This window comes from Trichechus manatus, unplaced genomic scaffold (assembly GCF_000243295.1).
Source record: "Trichechus manatus latirostris isolate Lorelei unplaced genomic scaffold, TriManLat1.0 scaffold00137, whole genome shotgun sequence".
Taxonomy (NCBI): domain Eukaryota; kingdom Metazoa; phylum Chordata; class Mammalia; order Sirenia; family Trichechidae; genus Trichechus; species Trichechus manatus.
In genome coordinates, this window is record NW_004444073.1 from 5,155,434 (window position 1) to 5,179,794 (window position 24,361).

At 33.3% G+C, this 24,361-nt stretch overlaps 1 protein-coding gene across 5 annotated transcripts in view; it reads right to left on the minus strand.

The window, feature by feature from the left end:
- The window catches only part of BBS9 (Bardet-Biedl syndrome 9), a 518,471-nt gene that overhangs the window by 344,883 nt on the left and 149,227 nt on the right, over window positions 1-24,361 (minus strand). For all 5 annotated transcript variants that reach the window (XM_023739587.1, XM_023739586.1, XM_023739589.1 and 2 more), the window contains exons 7-9: window positions 23,170-23,254; window positions 19,132-19,315; window positions 18,362-18,491 (exon numbers count right to left, since the gene is read on the minus strand). In XM_023739587.1, the coding sequence (XP_023595355.1) occupies window positions 18,362-18,491; window positions 19,132-19,315; window positions 23,170-23,254 (399 nt within the window). The remainder of the gene's footprint in view (window positions 1-18,361; window positions 18,492-19,131; window positions 19,316-23,169; window positions 23,255-24,361) is intronic.

Genomic DNA, 24,361 nt, shown 5'->3' on the forward strand with positions numbered 1-24,361 from the left:
TCGAGAAGGGAGAGTGTTGACATGTCGTGGGGTTGTTAACCAATGTCATAAAACAATATGTGTACTGACTGTTTAATGAGAAACTATTTGCTCTGTAAACCTTCATCTAAAGTACGTTAAAAAAAAAAAGATCACAAATAACATAACTTTGCAATGTGAGTAACTGGAAAAAGAAGAGCAAACCAAATCCAAAGCAACCAGAAGAAAGGAGACAACAGAGATCAGAACAGAGATAAAAGAAAATACAGAAGAGAAAAACAATAGAATCAATGAAACTAGAAGTCATTTTTTTAAAAAGATCAATAAAATCAACAAAACTTAGCTAAACTGACAAACAGAGAGAAGATGCAAATATCTAAAAATCAGAAATGAAAGTGGGAACATTACAACTGACCCAACAGAAATAAAGAAGTTCATAAGAGAATACTATGAAAAATTGTATGCCCAAAAATTAGATAATCTAGGTAAAATGAACAAATTTCTAGAAATACAAACACTACTTAAATTGACTCATGAAGAAACAGAAGATCTTAACAGACCCATAACAAATGAAGAAACTGAATCAATACTCAAAAACCTCCCAACGAAGAAAAGTCCTGGACCAGATAACTTCACTAAAATTAGAAATTAATAACAGAAAGAAAACTAAAAAATACACAAACTATAGAAATTAAACAATATGCTACCAAGCAACTAGAGGGTAAAGGAAAAAAATCAAAAGAGAAATCAGAAAATACTTGTGTTGAATGAAAATGAAAGTACAACGTATCATGGGATGCAGTAAAAGCAGTGCTCAGAGGGAAATTTTATAGCTGTAAATACCTATATTAAAAAAGAAAAAAGATCACAAATCAATAACATAACATAACTTTGCAACTTGAGGAATTAGACATTCTACCAAACATTGATAAAAGAAGTGCCTCAATCCTTCTCAAACTTTTCCAAAAAATAGAAGGGAACACTTCCTAACTCACTCTATAAGGCTAGAATTACTCTGATACAAAAGCTAGACAAAGACACCACAGGAAAACTATAGATCAACATTTATTATGAATGTAGATGCAAAAATCCTCAATAAAATACAGTGAAATCTGTGAGCCAGAACTTGACGGACCGTCTTGTTTTTCCTAGTCTCACAAGTTTTCTGCCTTTAACAGGGTGCAGTCTTACCACTGTTCTGTCGCTCTCTATTAGGGAAAATATTTGAGTTTTTCACACCCATGTTCATTGCAGCATTATTCACAATAGCAAAAAGATGGAATCAACCTAAGTGCCCATCAACAGATGAATGATAAACTATGGTACGTACACACAATAGAATATTATGCAATAATAAAGAACAATGATGAATCTGCAAAATATCTCAGAACATGGATGAATCTGGAGGGCATTAAGCTGAGTGAAATAAGTCAATCACAAAAGGCCAAATACTGTATGAGACCACTATTATAAAAACTCATGAAAAGGTTTACAAACAGAAAGAAAAAATCTTTGATGGTAACTGGGGGGTGCGGGGAGACAATACCTAGACAATAGGTAAGTGGTAACTTTGGTGAAGGATAAGACAGTATACAATACTGGGGAAGCCAGCACAACTTGACCAAGGCAAGGTCATGGAAGCTCCATAGACACATCCAAACTCCCCGCGGGATCGAATTACTGGGCTGAGGGCTGGGGATCATGGTCTCAGGGGACATCTAGCTCAGTTGGCATAACATAGTTTATAAAGAAAATGTTCTACATCCTACTTTGGTGAGTAGCATCTGGGGTCTTAAAAGCTTGTGAGCAGCCATCTAAGATACTCCACTGGTCTCACCCCTTCAGGAGCAAGAGAGAATGAAGAAAACCAAAGACAAAAGGGAAAGATTAGTCCAAAGGACTAATGGACTACAACTACCACGGCCTCTACCAGACTGAGTCCAGCACAACTAGATGGTGTCTGGCTACCACCACCAACTGCTCTGACAGGGATCATAATAGAGGATCCTGGACAGAGATGGAGAAAAATGTAGAACAAAATTCTAACTCACAAAAAAAGACCAGACTTTCTGGTCTGACAGAGACTGGAGAAATCTCAACAATATGGCCCCTGGACACCCTTTTATTTAACTCAGTACTGAAGTCACTCCTCAGGTTCACCCTTCAGCCAAAGATTAGACAGGATCATAAAACAAAATGGGACTAAATGGGCATACCAGCCCAAGGGCAAGGATGAGAAAGCAAGACGGGACAGGAAAGCTGGTAATGGAGAACCCAAGGTCAAGCAGGGGAGAGTGTTGACATATTGTGGGGTTGGCAACCAATGTCACAAAATAACATGTGCACTAATTGTTTAATGAGAAACTAATTAGCTCTGTAAACCTTCATCTAAATTACAATTTTAAAAAAATTTTTGAGTTTTCCTTTTCTGACTGGTTTCCACCTTACACAGGTTCCAGCTTTCGTAGGTTTCACTGTACTAGCAAACTGAATCCAAAAGCATATTTAAAAGCTTATACACCACAATCAAGCAGGGTTTATTCCAGGAATGCAAGGGTGGCTCAACATTAGAAAATCAATCAGTATAGTATACCACATTAATAGAAAAAAGGAAAAGAAACACATGATCATCTCAATTGAAAGAGAAGACATTTGACAAAATCCAACATCCTTTCATAATAAAAACACTCAACAGTGTAAGAATAGAAGGGAAATCCTTCAATATGCCAAAGGGGGTTTTTATGAAAAATCCACTGCTAATATCATACCTAATGGGGAAATTCTGAGATCTTTCTCCTTAGTATCAGCAACAAGATAAGGATGCCAGTTCTCATCACTACAATTCAATATTGTACTAGACGTTCTAACCAGAGCAATTAGGCAAGAAAAATCAATAAAAAGTATCCAAATTTCGAAGGAAAAAATACAATTATCCCTTCTCACAGATGACATGATCCTGTATATAGAAAATGACATGAATCCACAAGAAAGCTACTAGAGTTAATAAATTAATTTGGCAAAGTAGCAGGATACAAACTCAACACACAAAAATCGTATCTCACACGGTATAGGCAAATTAATTCAAAATGGATCAAAGACCTAAATGTGAGAGATAAAACCATAAAATTCATAGAAGAAAACATAGGGGTAATGCTTTGGGACCTCATTTTTAACAATGGATCCTTAGATATGACACCAAAGGCATAAGCAGCAAAAGACAAAATAGATAAATGGGGCTTTATTAAAGCTAAAAACTTTTTTGCATCAAAGGACTTTATCAACAAAGTAAAGACACAACCTACAGATTTGGAGAAAATTTTTGAGAATCGTATATCTGATAAGGGTTTAATATCCAGAATGTACAAAGAACTCCTACAACTTAACAACAAAAAGACAACCCAATCAAAAAATGGGCAAAAGACTTGAACAGACATTTCACCAAAGAAGATATACAAATGGCCAACAAGCACTTGAAAATATGCTCACCAGAATCAGTCATTAAAAAAATGAAAATCCAAACCACAATGAGATACCATTTCACATCCATTAATATTTAAAAAAAAAAAAAAAAAAAACAGGAAACAACAGACATTGGTGAGGATGTGAAAAAACAGGAGCCCTCATCTATTGCTAGTCAAACTGTAAAAGGGTACAGCGGCTGTGGAAATCAGTTTGGTGGTTACTCAAAAAGTTAAAGAGCTACCATATGATCCAGAAATTCCACTGCTAGGTATATACCCAAAAGGACTAAAAGCAAGAATGCAAACAGATAATTGTATACCAATGTTCACTGCAGCACTATTCACAATAGCCAAAAGGTGAAAACAGTCCAAAAGTCCATCAACAGATGAACAGATAAAATGTGGTATATACATACAATGGAATATTATTCAGCCATAAAGAGAAATGAAGTTCTGATATAGCTACAAAATGGATGAACCTTGAAAACATTATGCTGAGTGAAATAAATCAGACACCAAAGGACAAATATTGTACGAGCCCACTTACATGAAATATCTAGAACAGCTACGTGTATAGAAACCAGAGTTTATTAGTGGCTACCAACAGTAGGTGGGAGGACGGGGGAAAGGGAGATCATTGCTTACAGGATACTGAGCTTCTGTTAAGGGTGATGGAAAAATTTGGCAACAGACAATGGTGATGGTCGAACATGATTAACATAAATGTCACTGAATGTACATATAAAAAATAAAATGGCAAATGTTTTGTTACATACACATTTACCACAATGAAGAAAAAAAGAAATCCTCACAAAAGGGCAATGTAACTAAGTAGCATAAAAATATTTTGAGCAGTCACATTAAAGACACACATAAAATTTTGTTCAGACTTCTCATATAGGAAAAAAACTAATCAAGTCTCCCAGCAGCAGAATGGGATAAATGAAGAGGTATATAATGGAGAATAAAAGGAGTTATTAGGCAAAATGAAGTATATTACTCATTAATAATTGTAGAAATTTTTGGGAAGCACCAAGTTTCTGTTTATGATGATAGAAATTTTGGCAATAAATATTGGTGACAATTGCACAACATGACTGCTGTAACTGGTGTCATTGAATTGTACATGTGAAAAATGATGAATTGTCCAATGTTGTGTTATATATATTTTATAACAATTTAAAAAAAGGGAAAGTATATGAATTACTATGGCCGAGTAGTTTATATGCCTAAATTCTATCTATTGATCAAGTAAGACACAACACTATTTAGACAGAAAAGGGAAAATGGAAAGAATCATGGACAACTGTACTTGGTCTTACCTATTGTAAAAGTTATTTAATTTTACTATAAGTTTTCTATACTTACACTGTTTCCTAGATGATATTAAGTGATCTCAAAAAGCAGTATTTCAGGAGAATAATAGAAGTTTCCATTATAAGGTATGAAGTTGTTCAGTTCCAAGGTAGAAATCTATACATACTCTGGCCTGTGTTTATTCATCTCTTCTCTTATCACAAATTACAAGATTTATTTTTCTGTGCCTGTGAGCCCTCTGCTTATCCATTTCATCATTAAAAGTCTGAGGTTTTTCCAAAGAGCACAGAGGAACTTGTATACTTCTGGTATCCATTTTTTTGTTTTTGCTATAACCTCTTCTATTTTTACTATCTAATAATTACATGTCAAGTGACCAGTGTTGATATGTATATATACAAGCCTGATAATAATATAAAACATTTTATGTAAAATAAAAAGAGAATGAAATTTTTGGAATAATCCATTAGAAGATACAAATTTGCTTTTTTGAAAGTGGTATGAGAAATTTTGTACCTTTCAAATACTTGCACTCATAACTGCACATATAAAATAAAGTCAATGCCAACAAAAACATAATTCATTTGAATTTTCTTTTCTACAATATTTGTATTTCTAACAATTTCTAACATACAATATCTAAAGCAACAGTAAAGATACACTCAGCATAGTAAATATTAATTATGCTTATAAGACAATTCAAATTGCAATCATGCTTTTTATGAAATATGGATCTAAGACTCTTCATGAGATATTCATCTATGTCTGACAGAATAAAAAAGTTTAGTAAAATGTTTGACCTAAACATAAATGTTTCCACAAATTCCACTATCCATAGGAAAAATTATTCTATTAATTTTAACAAAACTTTAATTTTCCTTAAAAGGCTAAGTTTTAGACACTGAGTAATTACAGAATAGAAAAGAAAAAGAGAGTCAAGATAACTAATCAATCCACGATTACTCTAAGGATTGTGACTTTGCTTATTAAGAGTAAAGATTTGAATATCTAAATTCTATGCTGGTAAACACTAGTTCTGTCTGACAAAAGCACCAAAACAGCAACGAATAATACTTATCTGCCTTTAGGCAAGTACCAATAAATACAAAATTAGTTTATAATATTTCACATTATTTAAAGAAATTTATTTTGCTTAGCACCCTATTTAAAAAAAATACATAAAAGTGGCATATTTGCTGAATTAAAATTGGCACAAATAACTAATACTATTTTCTTGAAAGTAACTTTTGGGCATAAAATAGTAATACCCATTTTCATTTCTGACAAAGATAAAATAGTCTGAAAAAAAAGAAGGAATAAAACAAACGCATAGGTTTAATGGATCACCTATACTATAGGGTTGCTATGAGTCGGAATCAACTCAACGGCAAAGGGTTTTTTTTTTTTATACAATATATCTTACTTAAAAAGTAATTCATTTCAATGATACATAAAGAAATCCCTATGTTTAATTCTAAATCATTAAAAAAAAAAATTCTACATCAACTTAAAGAGAAATCTGTTCTATTCTAAGAGTAGGCATTACTTCTATCATACCACTATACCACACACACAAAAAAAAATTTTTTTTAATTTAAAAAGAGCAAATCTTTCAACAAACTGTAACTTTGATTCTTGTGATTTTCTTTCCATAAAACAGTGTAATAAGTTCTAAATTCTACCATTTTTACATGGTGATACTTCAATGGTTGCAGTAGTTGTGGTGATTATCAGTTACACTAAAGAACAACAGTCAGGTTGGAGGGAAGAAGACAGCATATCGGACCATCTGGAAGCCTGCACAAACTGAAAAAGCAGTGATATAATTTTTTAACTCCATCCCTCCATTACTCCCAATGCAATTGTTTTAATTTTTTATATATTTCCATTAAACTTTAAGTACTCTGGAGATCATTTCCATAGAAACTGTGTCCCTGCTGCTTGGTCACACACTAGCACCATGCTGCATTCGCACAGGATGGGCATCGGTGAGGTTTTAGAAAGTAGGCAGTATTTTTTTCCAACTGCAGACCTTCACAGATATCATATTTGCTGACTCCATCATTTTAATGAGGAATGTGGAATATTTATGAGGAATTTTTACAATCCTAAACCTTCAAAGTTACTGCAAGATTCGTTCCTAAATGTTAACTGTAAATGCTCAAAATGGAATAATTTTCCTTATAAGAAATCTATTAAAAAATGTTCAACTAACATGAACTGTATCTACTCATTTAAAGTATGAAGGTAACAAGATGGAATGATAAAAAAAATTTGTTGGAAATAAATATAAATGAAAGATAAGGATAGCATTCTCAAATGCTGCATCCAAAAGCAAAGGGTACTATACTTTTTCATTGTATTTTGATTACAGAAATACTAGTAATTTCTAATTTTTAAATCACAATTTTTCCTTTAAATGGAAAGTTAAAAGTTTTCTACAACACTTTTCTTCTTAATCAAAATATTTAATAATCTGCCTACAGGACAATTAGGCCTCATCTACCCTGAGACCAGAAGAACTAGATGGTACCTGGTTACCACTACCGACCGTTCTAATCAGGGCACAATACATAGACCCTGATAGAGTGGGAGAAAAATGTAGAGCAACACCTCAAATTCCTAAAAAAAAAAAGACTTACTGGATTGGTTGAGACTGGAGGACTCGCCGAGACTACTGTCCCTGTGACCCTATGGGGTCACTATGAGTTGGAATCAACTTGATGGCAGTGGGTTTTTGGCTGGTTTATTCTTATAAGCATTAAATGAGTTATTGTATGCAAAGCACTTCGAATAATGCCTGGCACATAGGAGTGATACAATATTAGCTATTACTATTATATGGATTCCTAGAACAGTTTATGGAGAAAAAACATTTTACTACTAGCCAATACAAGTAGGCTCATAAAACATCTTTATAACACATAATACATGCTAGAAATTTACCTGTTGTTTACAAATCGACTCAAACTCATGGAAAGCCCATGTGTGTCAGAGTAGAACTGTGCTCCATAGGGTTTTCCACTGGCTGATTTTTTGGAAGTAGATCACCAGGCCTTCCTTCCAAGGCACCTCTGGTTGGATTCGAACCTCTAACCTTTCAGTTGGAGCCAAACACATTAACCATTTGCACCACCCAGGAACAATAAACGCTACCTATCTATAAATATTAAAATACTGTCACTCTAAAAACATTTGAAAATTAAAGATAATTTTTTGATGAACTACAAGGAAAAAAGGATAATTAATCTTTCTTTCTTGCACTAAGCAAAATTATTTTTATCTAAACAAAACTTATTAAGATTAGAACATAAGTTCTAATTAGAACATAAGTTGTACCTTGATGAATTAATCTTAAAAATGACATTTTGTTAGCTACTAGACAATTAAAATGAAAACACCTTAACTTTGAACAAGTAGTTTTCCTCTATGATTTTAAATATTATACACATATATGGGTATCTGTCTCCTTTTAGGACATCAATAAAGCAAGTAGTAACTCTTTTTATTTTATACTTATTTTAAGGAGTAAACCGCAGGAAAACCACTGAATACAGTTTTCCATTTGAGAACATGTAAGAACCCTCCTCTCTGTACCATGGCAGATTCTATGAATCACCAAACCAGTTGCCATTGAGTCAACTTCGACTCACAGTGACCCTATATGCATCAAAGTAGAACCCTGCTCCATAAGGGTTTCAATGACTGATTTTTTTAGAAATAGATCTCCAGGTCTTTCTTCCAAGGCGTCTGTGGGTGGACTCGAACCTCCAGCCTTTTGGTTAGCAGCCAAGCATGTTAACCATTTGCACTACCCAGGGTGAAAGTTAAAGCCCCTATTTTAACAGGGGAGAATTAATTTCCTTAAAATTTTCAAGTTAATGTAATAAAGAGTATTTAAATGACAACATGATTGTTTGATTATATTTTTAACTCCCTTTATAAGAATTTTAATTAATATTCTATTTTCTTGAAATGAAAAAAATGCACTATCACTCTCCCGAATCTGTTTTTTCAAGCTGTAGGAAATTAGTGCAGGTTTCTAAACTATTAAATTTGATATGATAAACACTTCAAAATTTTTTGAATAAGTTCCCAACATAGCTCTCTTTAGAACTTAAGATTCTAAAGATGCAACAATGTCAGTGCACAGCAAGCAATAAATATTGCCAAATTTCCTTTCAGGTAACAATTAATTCTATTTTAAGTCATGCAACTTTATCCTATACAGTAAGATTTATATATTCATAAACTCATTTTATTTTGTCAATAACCTAGATTTATATTCCAAATCTAGTTTTGAAGTATAGGCCATATACTGGTTGACACAGTAAAGAAAATAAGTCCATCCAATGTTCTAAATTCAAAGTTCTAAACTGTTTACAGAAGAATTCAGCAGTATATGAACCTAATGTTACAAATAACCTCTTTGTTTTCCTTAGTAAGCAACTAAGAAAATGTAACTATTTTCCTCTCCGAAATAGAGACATACAGAAAATCCATAAGCTCATCCTGTCTGTTAAACTGGAGTCTCTGGGTAGCATAAACAGTTAACACGCTCAGTTGCTAATCAAAAGGTTGGCGGGTCAAGTCCACCCGGGAGTGCCTCAGAAGAAAGGCCTGGAGATTTACTTCCAAAAATCAGCTAGTTAAAACCCTGCAGAGCACAGTTCTACTATGAACACATGGGGTCACCATGAGTCAGCTGACTCCACTGCAACTGCTTTAGCTGTGAAACCAGTGAGTCAAATTACAATTTGAAGAGTCCAGTATTTGAAAGAAGAGAAGTTGTAAAATTAAATTTATTTTCCAAGAAGGAGAAGGATGAAAGCAAAGTCACCAATTTGATACCAAAAAGACTGCCAGAACCAAAGGGCCAAGAAGGTGTGTGCTTAGTGAATAGCAAAACCCACCATAACTAATGAAAAGCAAAACACTTTTCTGCTAGTTAATGCCCTACTGAACAAATGACCCTCTTCCACCTATTCACTATCAAATGAACGCCTATATCCTTTAAGAACTAAGAATCAGGAACTCAATACACAAAGGCACTTTTCCTACCAGCATAGATTATTTTCTTTGAGATAGAGAGCTTCAGATTTAAGAGACATTCATAGTCTCAATGACAATATGTCTAAAGAAGTTTTTCAGTGGAAATACACGGTTATAAGAAGAATTCTACCATTAAAACACTTTATTTATAAAACAGGTACAAATCCAACTAGCATTCTAAGTGCAACTCTTTACCCTTGGCTATACAGTGTTTCTCAAACCTCTGGCAGGCAAATTAAACAGATTTACTATGGAATGTAATAAAGTCAAACAATCTGGAGCTGTAATTACTATTACACTCTTCATGAGAATAGAGGATGATGTGTTATACATTACTACATACAAAATAAAACGATAATGAAAACATGAGACCAAGCATATTTCTTACTTTCATAAGGAGAGTTTTTCTGAGGGTTGTAACCCCAACTACAAATAACAATAAAGATATAACTTTTTAATTTATTTATAAGATTACTGCAAGTCTTTTTTATGTGCATAAAATACTTATCAAAGTAGGTTTACCACATTTTATAACTGTAGCATGCCAAATAACTGTCCATATGTCAACCATGGCTTAGCGCGTGTGTACTTTTCAAGTTTAAGTCCAATCAATATAAAATCTAGAAACATAAAGTCTAGAGATCACCTCATTAAAGACCTTTGATCTCACACAATAAAAATATATGAGAGTAAAGAGGATCACCGAAAATAATGCAACATATTTTACCAGAAAAATACTTCAGCGGGATTGACATAAACAGTTTTGTCTAAATCACGGTTACTAAAGTACCAACAATAAGAGGAAGAGAAAAAAGATACCAAATATAATTCTGCATTTTCATCCCTCACTACTCCTTGTGTTATGTTACAGTCTATCACGTTGCATCAACCGGCTCACCAGGCCCCAAACTGAAGTCACCCTTTACTGGTAGGGGCCCATTAAAGCCACAGGCTCTCTCAGCCTAGCTAAGATTTCTGACTATAAACATAAATTATAATCTTACGGCACACAGCAGATTTCTTAAAAGCTGATTTATCACTATCGATAAGAAAAGAGAGAAGATATTTTTGACTTCTCAAAATAGAATGAAAATGCAAAACAAAACAAAAAAAACATGAGTAGGAGGTGGATTTCTCAGGAAAAAATAAAGGGGATATTGCTAAAATTCAGTACATCTAAACAGTAAAATTAGCCAAATTAAAATTTAATTACAATGCCAAAAGCATCAGTTATAACCTAGAACATATTTTTTTTAAATCACCAAAGCATACAAATACATTATGATTTTTTTCTCGGGGTGGGGGGGCAGGGGAGAGAGATAGGGAAATGACCACTTTAATGTCAAAACCCACTGTGTCAAATTTTGTGAAGATATCCAAATTCTCTCATTGAGTTACAATTTAGCTACAGGAAACACTGCTCAAAATAAGCCAAACATTAACTGGACTGGGAGGACAAAGGGAGGTCCAATTACTGAAGACAGTAATATTTGCTGTGTGAAATTAAAAACTAAGCCACTACTCAAGTACCAATTTCAACCTTACTAAAGATGTTAAAATTTTATTTTTAATTTAAAAAAAAAATAAAAAAACTACATTGCTCAACCCCTACCTTAAGCAAAAATTATTTTTGGAAATTAAAAGATAATCAGAACTGAAAAGATGCCAATTTCACACAAAAAAAAATCCCTCTATTTAGTACTATTACAATTCCAAATCCCAACTAGATTTTTCTGCAATTTAATAATATGACATGAGGGCTCTTCAGAAATGTTTATTCAATATGACAACAGCCCTTAATGCAACGGAGACCACCAAAAGTTGAAATGTAGCTTAAAAAAATGAAAAATATCAACCTTTTACATTTTTTTATTCTTTCTTAAAAGAATGTTTTAGAAACTAAAATATACTACTGTGAATAAACATTTATGTAAAGTTCATTTATTCCTTCTATTTCATGTTTCTTTTTTCTGTTAGAATATAATGAAATAAATTTATATTTAAAATCCATATGACCATGTTTTGTATATTTATTCTATGCCTAAATTTGCATAAGAAAAAACAAAAATACCAGGCTTGATGTTCAACAAGTGTTAACGAGTGTTAATTCTGGATGGTAAGATTAAGGTAACTTTGGTGGGGGAACGCAGTTATTAGTTTTCTTTTTTGTTCTCTTCTTTGCACTTTTATATAATGCTTGAGTTTTTACTACCACAGTTCTATGCTTTTTACAAATTTCACAGTTACACTTTTTCACAGAAAAATATTTTAAAAACAAATAAGAAGAGTTTGAGGAGACTCAATACAGTTTGAGGGACAAATGTAAAAATACATTTTTACCAGAAAATATAACACCCTATATCATTCCAGGGAAAATCAAATCAACCTACTAAGAGAAAAATCTAGGGAGCACAGTTCTACTCTGAAGCACGAGGTCATCCTGAGTCAGAATCAATTCAATGGCAACTGATTTCTTTACAGTTTTTTTGTTTGCTTGCTTGTTTTTTACTAAGAGATGAAGCAGAATTAAGATGCTAAAAAATAAGAATTCATGATATAAAAAGATATGCAATCTTCAACTGATACCAAAAATAACCATAAATAAACATAGATTAAAAAAAATGGAATGCAGATTTCAAAACTTATTTTCGGGAAAAAAGCATAAAAAAAAAATAACCTATAGCTAAAACCCTATGTTACTGTAATAAAGGACAAAAAGAGAGAGTGTGTGTGTGTGTGTGTGTGTGTGTGTGTGTGCAAAAACACATGTATACACCCATGTTTGTGTGCATGGTGGGAAGGGGGCAGTGAGAAAATAGGAAAGAAGAAAGAGACAATGTATGTTAAACACCTTGCCTATCACAAGGAACAGATCCATTTCACTCTTGGATTCTGGCAAAACTGAAATAAACACAAGAGATAGATGTGTCTGCCATGCAACACATCGGAGAAGTCCACCTAAGTACATAAGTACAAATAACCTCAGCTCTAATACACAGTTCAGAAACCAAAGGGAATAATAAGGTAGCATAAAAAGTCGACAATATTGTACAAGATTAAATATGGCTATTATTGTTGTTAGGTGCCATCAAGTTGGTTTCAACTCATTGTGACCCTAGGTACAACAGAATAAAACACTGCCGGGTCCTGTACCATCCTCACAAACATTGCTATGCTTGAGCCTATCGTGGCAGCCACCATGTCAACCCATCTTGTTGAGGGTCTTCCTCTTTTTCAATGACCCTCTACTTTACCAAGCATGATGTCCTTCCCCAGGGCCTGGTTCCTCCTGATAACATGTCCAAAGTACATGAGACAAAGTCTTGCCATCCTCACTTCTAAGGAGCATTCTGGCTGTACTTCCAAGACAGATTTCTTTGTTCTTCTGGCAGTCCATGGTATATTCAATATTCTTCGCCAACGCCATAATTCAAAGTCATCAATTCTTCTTCAGTCTTCCTTACTCACTGTTCAGCTTTCACATGCATATGAGGCAATTGAAAATACCATGGCTTCGGTCAAGGCGCACCTTAGTCCTCAAAGTGACACCTTCGGTTTTTAATGCGTTAAAGGAGTCTTTTCCAGCAGATTTGCCCAATGCATTAAGGTTGACTCTACTTTGAGGCGGCAACTCTTCCCTAGTCATATTTTGAGTGCTTTCTAACATGAGAGGCTTATTTTCCGGCACTATATCAGACAATGTTCCACTGCTATTCATAAGGTTTTCACTGGCCAGTTCTTTCAGAAGTAGACCACCAGGTGTTTCTTCCTAGTCTGTCTTAGTCTGGAAGCTCTGCTGAAATCTATTCACTATGAATGACCCTGCTGGTAGTTGAAATCAGTGGCGTAGTTTGTCATACTGTGGTGGCTTGTGTGTTGCTGTGATGCTAGAAGCTATGCTACAGGAATAAAAATGACCAAATATATCAATTATAACAATAAATGTAAGTGGGCTATTTAAAAAATCTTCAAAACAGATTGAAAAATACAACCAAATGTTGAATACAAGAGATACAGTCAAAAGAAAGTCATAGGTTAAAAGAAAAAGCATAGACAACAACAAAATATAACTAGTAACAAAGTGAACTAAAAGCAAACAAAATAAAACAAAGAACAAAGTATAAAAACATGAAACGGAATCCAAAAAAAGTTCATTTTATGTTGATAACTTTTCAAAATTCATAAAAAATAAAATAAAATAACTATCATAACTCATGAGCTGCATAACGCGGAACAAAATGTATAAATTAAAAATGCTTAGATATACAAGAGAAAAATATAATGATGAAAGACTAACATTCTACTCGTGATCTAAACAAATTAACAAACAAAAATATAGGCAAAAATACAGAAGTTATGAAAATCAGAATTTATACTTTATTCTCTGTAATTCCAAAAAAGATTTACAAATTTTATGGAGAATATTAAGTCACAGACCACCACGTGTCTGTTAGTTCGTCATACTGTGGTGGCTTGAGTGCTGCTGTGATACTGGAAGCTCTGCTACCAGTATTTCAAATACCAGCAGGGTCACCCTTGGTGGACAGGTTTCAACAGAGCTTCCAGATTAAGACAGACTAGGAAGAAGGACCTGAATCTACTTCTGAAAAAATTGGCCAGTGAAAACCTTATGAATAACAGGGGAACAGTGCCTAATATAGTGCCAGAAGATGAGCCCCTCAGGTTGGAAGGCACTCAAAATACAACTGGGGAAGAGCTGCCACCTCAAAGTAGAGTCAACTTTAATGCACTGGGCAAATCTGCTGGAAAAGACCTCTTTAAAGTGTTAAAAAGCAAAGATGTCACTTTGAGGACTTAGGTGCACCTGACCCAAATGGTATTTTAAATTGCCTCATATGCATGCAAAAGCTAGACAATGAATGGAAGACTGAAGGATTGATGCCTTTGAATTATGGTGTTAGCAAACAATACTGAATATACCATGGACTGCTAGAAGAACAAACAAAATCTGTCTTGGTAGAAGTACAGCCAGAATGCTCCTTAGAAGCGAGAACGGCAAGACTTTGTCTCACGTACTTTGCCCATTTATCAGGAGGGACCAGTCCCTGGAGAAAGACATCATGCTTGGTAAAGTAGAGGGTCATCAAAAAAGAGGAAGACCCTCAACGAGATGGATTGACATGGTGGCTGCAGCAATGGGCTCAAGCACAGCAATGATTGTGAGGATGGCGCAGGACCGGGCAGTGTTTCATTCTGTTGTACACAGTGTCACCGTGAGTCAGAACTGACTCGACGGCACCTAACAAGAACAAGTCACAGAGGAAATTCTCTAAAATAAAACACAGCAAAAAAGTGTAGGCCACATTCTCTTTCTACAATGCAAAAAAAGAGACAAATTAACACCAAAGTTAAAAAAAAGAAGAAAAAGTCACTTTGAAATTAATAATACTCTCTTAATCACTTTGATTTCAAAGAAGAAATATCCTTCCTTGTATGCGTCTCAATTTTCTCATATTTAAAAAAAGGTTTTTCAACTAAAATGTCTTTTAAGGTCTTTCTAGTCACTCCTCCCTGTAACATACACACACAAACCACAAATTACTTTTAAGTATTTACGAAGCATATACCATATGTTCAGCTTTCTGAGTGATTATTCCATGATGGATGCAAAAGTAGAAAAGGTCCCTACATTAAAGGAGTGTATGATATAGTTGGGGAGTTAAGAAAATTTAAACAGCAGTCACCAACATAATTATAAATGTTATATAAAGTCAGAAGAGAAAGAGATCAGGATAGCGAGGCAAGGCTTATTTACCGACTTGAGTTAGGCCTTAAAGATAGAAGAGTTTTGAGAAGGCAGAGGAAAAATAGGGAAACATTCTGGTCAAGGACACTATAACAATGAAAGCTAAAGAATAAAATGTAATACTGAAGTTACAATAAGTGATTATTGTAGACATAGCTTAGGAAGAAAAGCATTAAAGCATTAGTCCAAATTGTTTATACTAAAAAATGAGCTGCAACAAGATTTTCAAGCACTAATGGTTGTGGGCTGCCAGCTAAAGCTTGGAAAGATTCTCATCATTTTGAACTTTCATCCAATAGACTACCACATTATCTCTAGAGAGAATTACGTTTCCGATATATGATCATCTTTATTGGCCATTTGGGAAACTGACCACAGCAGAGGCAAGATACTCGGCCAGGCTCCAGAGCTACTTCATGCAATGAGAGGAAAACAGTAATAGCTAAGAAATTTAAAGACCATTATCACATTCAGGCTCTACTGATTCTGTAACCTCTAAGACTATTTCACATTCCCGTAGTCTAACCCATAAAAATTAAAATAATTAAACTAAAACAATATTATCTAACCAAGAATGATATTTACCCTGAAAAGAAAGAAGGAAACACAGAAAGATTTAGAACTGGTTTATAATAAACAAGGTAGAGATGACTATGACTGCCAAATAGGCGGGAGTGGAAGGAAATAAAGCATCTCAGTTTCTGAGCAAAATGCTGTTATTAAGTATAACTATATCAACTTGGTCCAAATCCAGTATTTCTTATTCATTGAAAAGAAACATATTAAAATAACACCAATTTCCTTTACAAATAAACACTTTCAGTCAAGGAAGCATCTACCAAAAAGGTTTAATCCTAAAGATAATAAGAAGCAGGAGGAAAATTATTTCAGTGTTTCTAATTTCAAATAACTTCTAAATATAAATATGTTATAGCTAAATTAGTAATAATCACTTTTATAATTCTAATGAAATTATTTCAAATACAGTTTATTCCTATATTTTTATTTAAAGTACATAAAAATAAGAAAAATCATAAATCAAATAATTAGAATTTATTGCTGTATATTAATTAACTGTGGAAAACACTAATGGCAATATTTGTACTTAATTGTTTATAATCATGATCTTCAAAAAGCTATGACAAATAGGAAACTTCATTCACAAGTACCTAAGATGCCATGGGCTACTTTTGAAGATAAACATTATAATGCACACTATATGAAAACTTGGGTTTTTGTTCATAATGATTGGTAAACTGCATCTGGACAAGAAACAATAAATATCTGCTGAGAGGCCATATTTTAATCTTCTCTGAGTGTGGTGACTCTTGAAACTGGGCATATCCCTGATAAATAATATACGGGTAATACAAATATTTCAACTAATTGTTCTCAATAAGGTCTTTCTACCCATCACTCTCGCACACCCCACATACACACAAGAATCACAACAACTTTTAAGTATTTAAAGATGCTGGCTCCTGAGGAATCTGCAAATTACAAGCCAAGATGGACTGCATACCCACCAGCGTGGATTTGCCTTCTTGCATCTGAGCTATCAGTTGGGGGAGCCAAAGAGAACAGCTTTTGCATGGATACATGGGAAGTTACAAGAATTACTCCCTAAGAAGAGAAATATTTAACATTGCCCTGATGGCAAGCTGTTCTGCCTACTCTAAATCCTTCAAAATAAATATGATGCAGTCTGATGATTCTGAATGTTTGGTTGGCATTGCAAAAACCAATCTCAAAATTTTAAATTATTCTTCAGATACAAAATAGCTATAATTTATATTAAATGCATAGCAATTTTAGTTATATGATGATCCTTTTTCAAAAAATAAAAGGACTCAACTTCTTTTAAAAATAGTCAATGTTTTCAAAACACTGTTTCCATTTCCTCAACATTCAGGCTTTATAGTAACCATTAACGCAAATGTGGATGCCCTTCATTGAGCTTCAACAATAATGTTACGCACATGCCCTTCATTTAGGGGTAAAACTCATTCTGATCAGATATTCTAGGTGTCATTAAAGAGCTCTACATCTGATGTTTAAATATGCAATAAAATGACCTAAATAAGCAGGACTGAATAGCTCTGGAAACATATGAGGCTTTATACAAAGTTATAGTTTCATATATTTGCTGAGATTTTCAATTCCTAAACATAACCTGAGATGCTAAAGAGTTTGTCAGGATCTTGCCTTTTATACCAATGACCTAGAAATAGTATACACTTAGAAGTCTCATTTTTATCTCATTTCATTTCTTTGTAAATGTAATGTTAGGATATGGATTTTGTCTTTTATTTTAAATGCAAGGGGGCCATACTTAAAATTGAAACTGTCTTAAACACATAATCATTAGCAATTCTGCACCACTTGACACAATAAGGTATAAAATAAGTTCTGAAGTGTAATATTCTCACAGTCCATCAATAAATCATCTTTAAATGGGACCCATCAAATGTTGAAGAAATTCATTTTTTTAAGAAAATAATCTATCAGGAAAACCATTGTCTTGAAATCTCAAAAGCTTTCATTTTTAATTCACAAGAGATATCTTGTTAGAAAGACTAAATGAAAATGATTAATGGCACTAATTAAGTTTTCCTATATGCTTCATTTCCAATAAAATTTTTTAATTATTTCTATTATTGACATTCTGAGTACAGTATCACTTGCCATTTTTTAAAAAAATCACTTGCCATTGTCTCATAAAACTTCTAGAAAATTCCTTGACTAACATCCTCTTTTTAAAAATGTGTTAAATTAAATCACTTACTGCAAACAGCCCACTTTTACTGCTACAGGAATGTGGGGAAGCTGAGTGGCCCACTTCAGTGTCACATCCTGATAAATATGCAACATGTTATTATGGTTTCCAATCAAAGTATTTATTGTTCCTTCAGAAACTGTAGGTTAAAGACAGAGAATAGTGAGAAAACAGTCATTTGCAACAATATGTTACATTTCTTTCAGGGGATTTATGACACAAAATGATTCTAATATCTTGATTTTAATGCATAAAGATTTTTAAGTAACAAAATATTCTTTTTCAACATCAAGCTACCAGGATCACAAAGGGAAAATCATTTTACAGACTTGGAAACTATAACTAGACAGTGGCCAACATTTTTGCATTTCATCTAGAAAGCATGAATTTCATTAATATTTAACACATGTAAGCTAATGATTTACTGGGCATTCACTACAGATAAGTCACTCTATTAGACATTACCATGCCCTGTTCTGCTTATAAAAGAGCCTGATGTTCTCTTGGAAGCATTCTGAAAGGCTACATTATAGAAAGCATTAATGTATGCTGGAGGCCAATTGTACAAGTCATTTTGTACAAAGTGACTGACAAAATCAAATGTGTGCTTTTTATCAAAACTCTGTTCAAATTTCAAAAGTTAAAATTTCCATTACATGTTAAGTATTAAACTATTTTCCTAGATGTTTAGAAAATATGTGTACGAGTATGGTTTTTTTCTGATGCACATAACATAGCCTTCAGATATTGAAAAGAAAAAAGAGCTTCTTTATACACACCTGAGCAGTAGGGGAGAAAACAACTTGGGCTACAATCAAGTTTCTTCATGAACCGAATTTGTCCATTATCCTTAAGGCAATAAAAGTTTCTCTCACCAAGAACAAAAACAGAAGATGCTGACTGATTGAAAGAGACAATACGTATGTCAAGGGCTTGTTCTCCAATATTTAGAGTCCAGTCCACCTGAAAAGCAAAATCCAAGATCAATTTAACTGTTAAGAACAGAAAATTTCAGCAACTTTCATATAAATCCAGTTAAGAAATGGCTTTACCACAGAGCAGAGACATAAAGAGTGGTACTCTCCTCCTTCAACTACTTTTCTTTTTTTTTTTGGTATGACTGTATTTCTAATACTTTATAGATTCTAGCATGTTTTGCTCCATCTTTTTCCAAATGGTACTAGCTATTCAGTGGTTCAAAAATACTCATAAAAAGTTATTAACTTCACTGAAAATTTCCACAGAAAACCTATTGGGTTTACTTTGAAAACATAATTTAATTTAACAATTGTAAAACCTATAGTCAATACTGTTGGAACTATAATGTTTTAATATAAAATGGTGAAAAAGTATATCAATATGCATATACAGAGCAGTCACCACGCTGATGTAGTCACATACTTGGGATCCTCTATACACAGAGCTCCTCCAGGGTATCTTCATGTCTCTGTAACATGGTCAATGATCAATAAATGTTTCTTAAAATAATGAAGGAATTAATTTAAAAGGGACATGTAAAATAATAGTTTTTCATAATTCAACTTCCAAGCTATTAATATTTCTAAATCAAGATTTCTGGCCATCAAGACAGGCCATTAGATATTAATCCATCTATTTAAGACATTAACATTTCTGAAGGAAGTATGAAATCCAACTAGGGGTGGTCAGAAAGGCAAATGACATCAGTGTATCTGTGAGTGTGTGTCTGTGTATAAATCATCTGGAGGAGGGGGACAGCATAGTGAATATAGGTAGATGCATCCAGCTATGTTAATCTAAATTAGGAGTCAACACCAAGAAATTATTCAATTGCCATTTGGTTCAAGGGTATCTTACCTATGTGAAAAGACTGCACAGGACAATGTTGACGTTCTAGCATTATATGCCACTGTCTATAACTTTGACTGATGTATGTCTGACTCTAAGAGATGATGATCCATTCAGAGCAGACAGACAAATCAAGTTTCTGAAGCTGCAGGCTAATATCCAGCCACTAAATACTTTCAGTTCACTAGCTACTGAGTGCCACTCTCTCTGGCCTCCCCTTCGAGAAATACACCACATTCTGAATTAATGAACTACACAAAGTAAAGAAGAACCCTGGAAATGTTAACTACACAGGGAAATATATGATTGTTTTCTTCTAATTTAAATCTCATTGAAAGATAATTGACTACTTAAATAAAAATAATAACAATGTAATATGTAGTTTACAGTACATTAAAATTAAAATGTATGACCACAATAGCACAAAGGCTGGAGGGAGAAAATGGAAGTATGGTTCTTAATACTATATGTGAAGTAGTATAATATCACCTGAAGGAAGACTGTCATAAATAAAAGATACAAAATGTGCAAAACCTAAAGCAATCACTAAAGTAACAAAACCAAAAGTTAAAGCTAATAAGCAAACAAAGAGATAAAATGAATGTATAACAAATACTGACTTAATCCGCAAAAAAAGCAGGAAAGTGGAAAAAGGAAACAGAACAGATCGGAAAATAGAAAACAAATGTTCAGATGATAGACTTAAACTTAACCACATCAATAGTCACATGAAATGTAAATGGTCTAAAAATCTCAATTAAAAGGCAAAGAATGTCATATTGTATCAAAAAAACAAGACCCAACTATATGCTGCTTACAAGTGATGCACTTTAAGTATAAAGACACAAACTCATTAAAAGTAAGTACATGGAAAAAGATATATCAGGATAACACTAATCAACAGAGGCTATATTAATAGATTACTTTTCAGATCAAAGGGAAAAAGAAGGTCATTTCATAATGAAAAAGAGGTCAGTTCCTCATGAGACATAATGATTCAAAATATATGAAGCAAAAAACTAATAAAATGGCAATGAAGAATAGATAAATTCACAGTTACAGTCATGACTTCAATACTCCTCTCTCAAAATTGGTAGAACAAGCAGTGAGAAAATTAATAAAGATATAGAAGATTTATATAACACTATCACATGACTTAACCTGTAGACATGTGTAGAATACTCCAAACAACAATAGCAAAAAATACACATTCTTTTCAAGTGCACACTGAACATTTAGCAAGATAGATCATTTTCTAGGCCATAAAATATACCTCAGTAAATGTAAAAGAATTCAAGTCATACAGAGTATGCTCTCTGACCAGAATGGAATCAAATTAGAAATCAACAAATAGTAAAAGGCAGCTACAAGTAACATAGGCAGCTATTAACTGCCTTCCCACACAACCTTATTAAAAGCATTCCACCGGATAATTTCTGACTCCTGTGCAATAGATTTAATGATGTTCTATGGCATCATAGTCTTACAAAGTGACTGTGGTGTAATAAAGGGAAGTTTTACTGCTATTTCTTACTTTATTCATTAATATGGATAGCACAGGGAAGAGGTGAAGGAAGAATAGTTTCCCTGTAGGATCAATTATACTCAATCTTTTACTCAACCGTAATTGCCTACAGAATATACCCCCAGTGTGAAACAAAGTGAAACCCTGGCGGCATACTGGTTAAGAGCTACGGCTGCTAATCAAAAGGTCGGTAGTTTGAATCCACCAGGCGCTCCTTGGAAACACTATGGGGCAGTTCTACTCTGTACTATAGGGTTGCTATGAGTCGGAATTGACTCAACGGCAATGGGTTTTTTTTTGGTTTGGTGAGGCACTGAGTAGTATCAATAAATACCTGCAAATGAATGAGTGAAGGATATTTGAAATAGAAGGAAAATCATACGCAGAAACCTAGAATCAAGAAAAGCCATGGAATATTCAGAACAGTAAGAAACCCCATGTGGCCAGAGTACAGTTTATTAAGCTACAATCAGAAGACTAGTATTGAAGAGGAGGTCAAGGTCAATTCGATCACCATTATCACTATCATCATCATCTAGAAATTTTGCTAAATGCTTTATATGCATTATTGATTTCTAATGGCAACACTGTAAAATAGGTACTATCACTATTTTGCAAATGAGAAAACTAAGCTTTAGCAAGCTTAACAAACCTGCTCAGAATAAGCCGTAAATATAGTTAGCACTCGAGGTCTGACTCCAAAGTCTACACTTTAACCATTAGTATTATGGTACCTCCAAATTCTACACAAAACTTCATGTTTTTACTAATACAGAAAATTCTGCGTCATCTTCTCTGACATTTTTATTTCCTTAGTATTCTAAACTCTACATATTTCTTCATTAAGTTTCCTTCGTGTGTGTCCTCAAATTAACTTCACTGTTCTCACTGCTATTCTCAGTTCCTTCTATTGCTTGCCTTGCTGTCTATGGAGGTTCTCAGGATAAAGGAGAATTCTCAATTGTCATCTATTCCCCAGTTTCCAAACTGAGAAATTATCATTAACAATTATTCTTTAAATTTTTTTTCAAGTTCTAAAACTTTCTCCCTGTCTTTGAGCTACTTCCATCTTTGTGGGCTGTGAATTTTTCTCTCTTATGTATTTGCCACATGTCCACTAGTAGCAATGTTATTTTTGAAAGGATGTTTTTAATTTTTTTTTTTTTTCAATTTGTTAGTCTGTAATCACTTCAGTTAGAAATGATCCGATCTGGACATCTATAGTTCTACTGGTATAACTCCATCATCTGATATGTTTTGATCATGATCAGACATGTGTCTCCATTGTTCAGCAATAACCAACTAAATTCTCTGATCATCGATACAGTAATAACATAGAAAACAAAATGGCCGAAAAAATACATACATATATATATATACAAATTTCTCCTTAGAAATTCTTATTCTGAAGAAATATCTGTAATTAGGTATGACACTACTGAAACTTTTCTATAAAGGGCCTTACCACTAGTCTTTTTCCAGAACCAAGCTTTTGCTGTTCAGTCTCTTGCCTTTTATCTGCATCCGTTGCAAAAGCAAGTACTTGGTATCTGTATGAAAATATGGAAAAATTATAATTGACTTTAAATTTAAAATGTATAAGTTATTTTAAACTTTAAAAGCACATAATCTATAAACCTTCTGAATCACTTCTTGACTCTTAAAAACTGTAAAATTTAATTGCATTCTTACTAAATGATATTGTAACATAAGACTATGTAAAACTGACATGATAAAGAAATTAAAATCATATGTCCCAATTATTCAATATTGAGAAAGTAGTGCTGCACACTATCAAAGCACTCCCAAAAGAATAAACATCAATACTCAATATTCAGGAAAGATCTAGCACCTAAACACCAAAAAAAAAAAAACGGAAAAAAAAAAGTGAACAATGCAAGGCAGCCTAATGTAATAGGAATTAGGGATACATAAGCTTTGGGAACAACAAAACCCGAATTTAATCCCCAGCTAAAACCACCTACTAGCTGGTAAATTTTGGCAAATTAATCACTGTGTCTTACTTTCTTCATCTATAAAATTAGAATAATAATCTCTAACCCAAGTAATGTTAAAATTTTTAAATAATTTATAAAAAGCACCTAGTACAGTAGCTGGTATATATTATATGCTTAGCTACTGGTTAACAGATTGAGAGATAAACAGACAGACAGATACAGATTCATATATAGATACATATTAATCACCTAGTAGTTTAGCTGGCATATGTAATAAACTCTCAGTAATGGACATTATGACTTTCTATAAGTATTTTGCAACTTCTATTTCAATAATAAAATTTAGCTCAAATCATTCTTAAAAACAATTCTAAATATCATTCAATCTAGACATGATTAATTTAGCCTATGAAGTATTCCCATAATTAATGGTATATTAATTAATGATACAGTATTATAACAATAATCTTACTCTAACTTCAGGCTCATAGGTTTCTTTATTTCTTATTGAATCAAAACATCTTGTATTGTTCTGTCATAACTAAGAGAAAAATTAGTAAATAGATATATTCGGGCATCTCATATTGCCTAAGAGAAGAATGTCTGATAGTATAAAAACCAGGAACCTGTATGACTGAAAGCAATGTGGAATATCTAAATAAGCATTGAAATGTGCAGTAATACTGAAATGTCGTATAC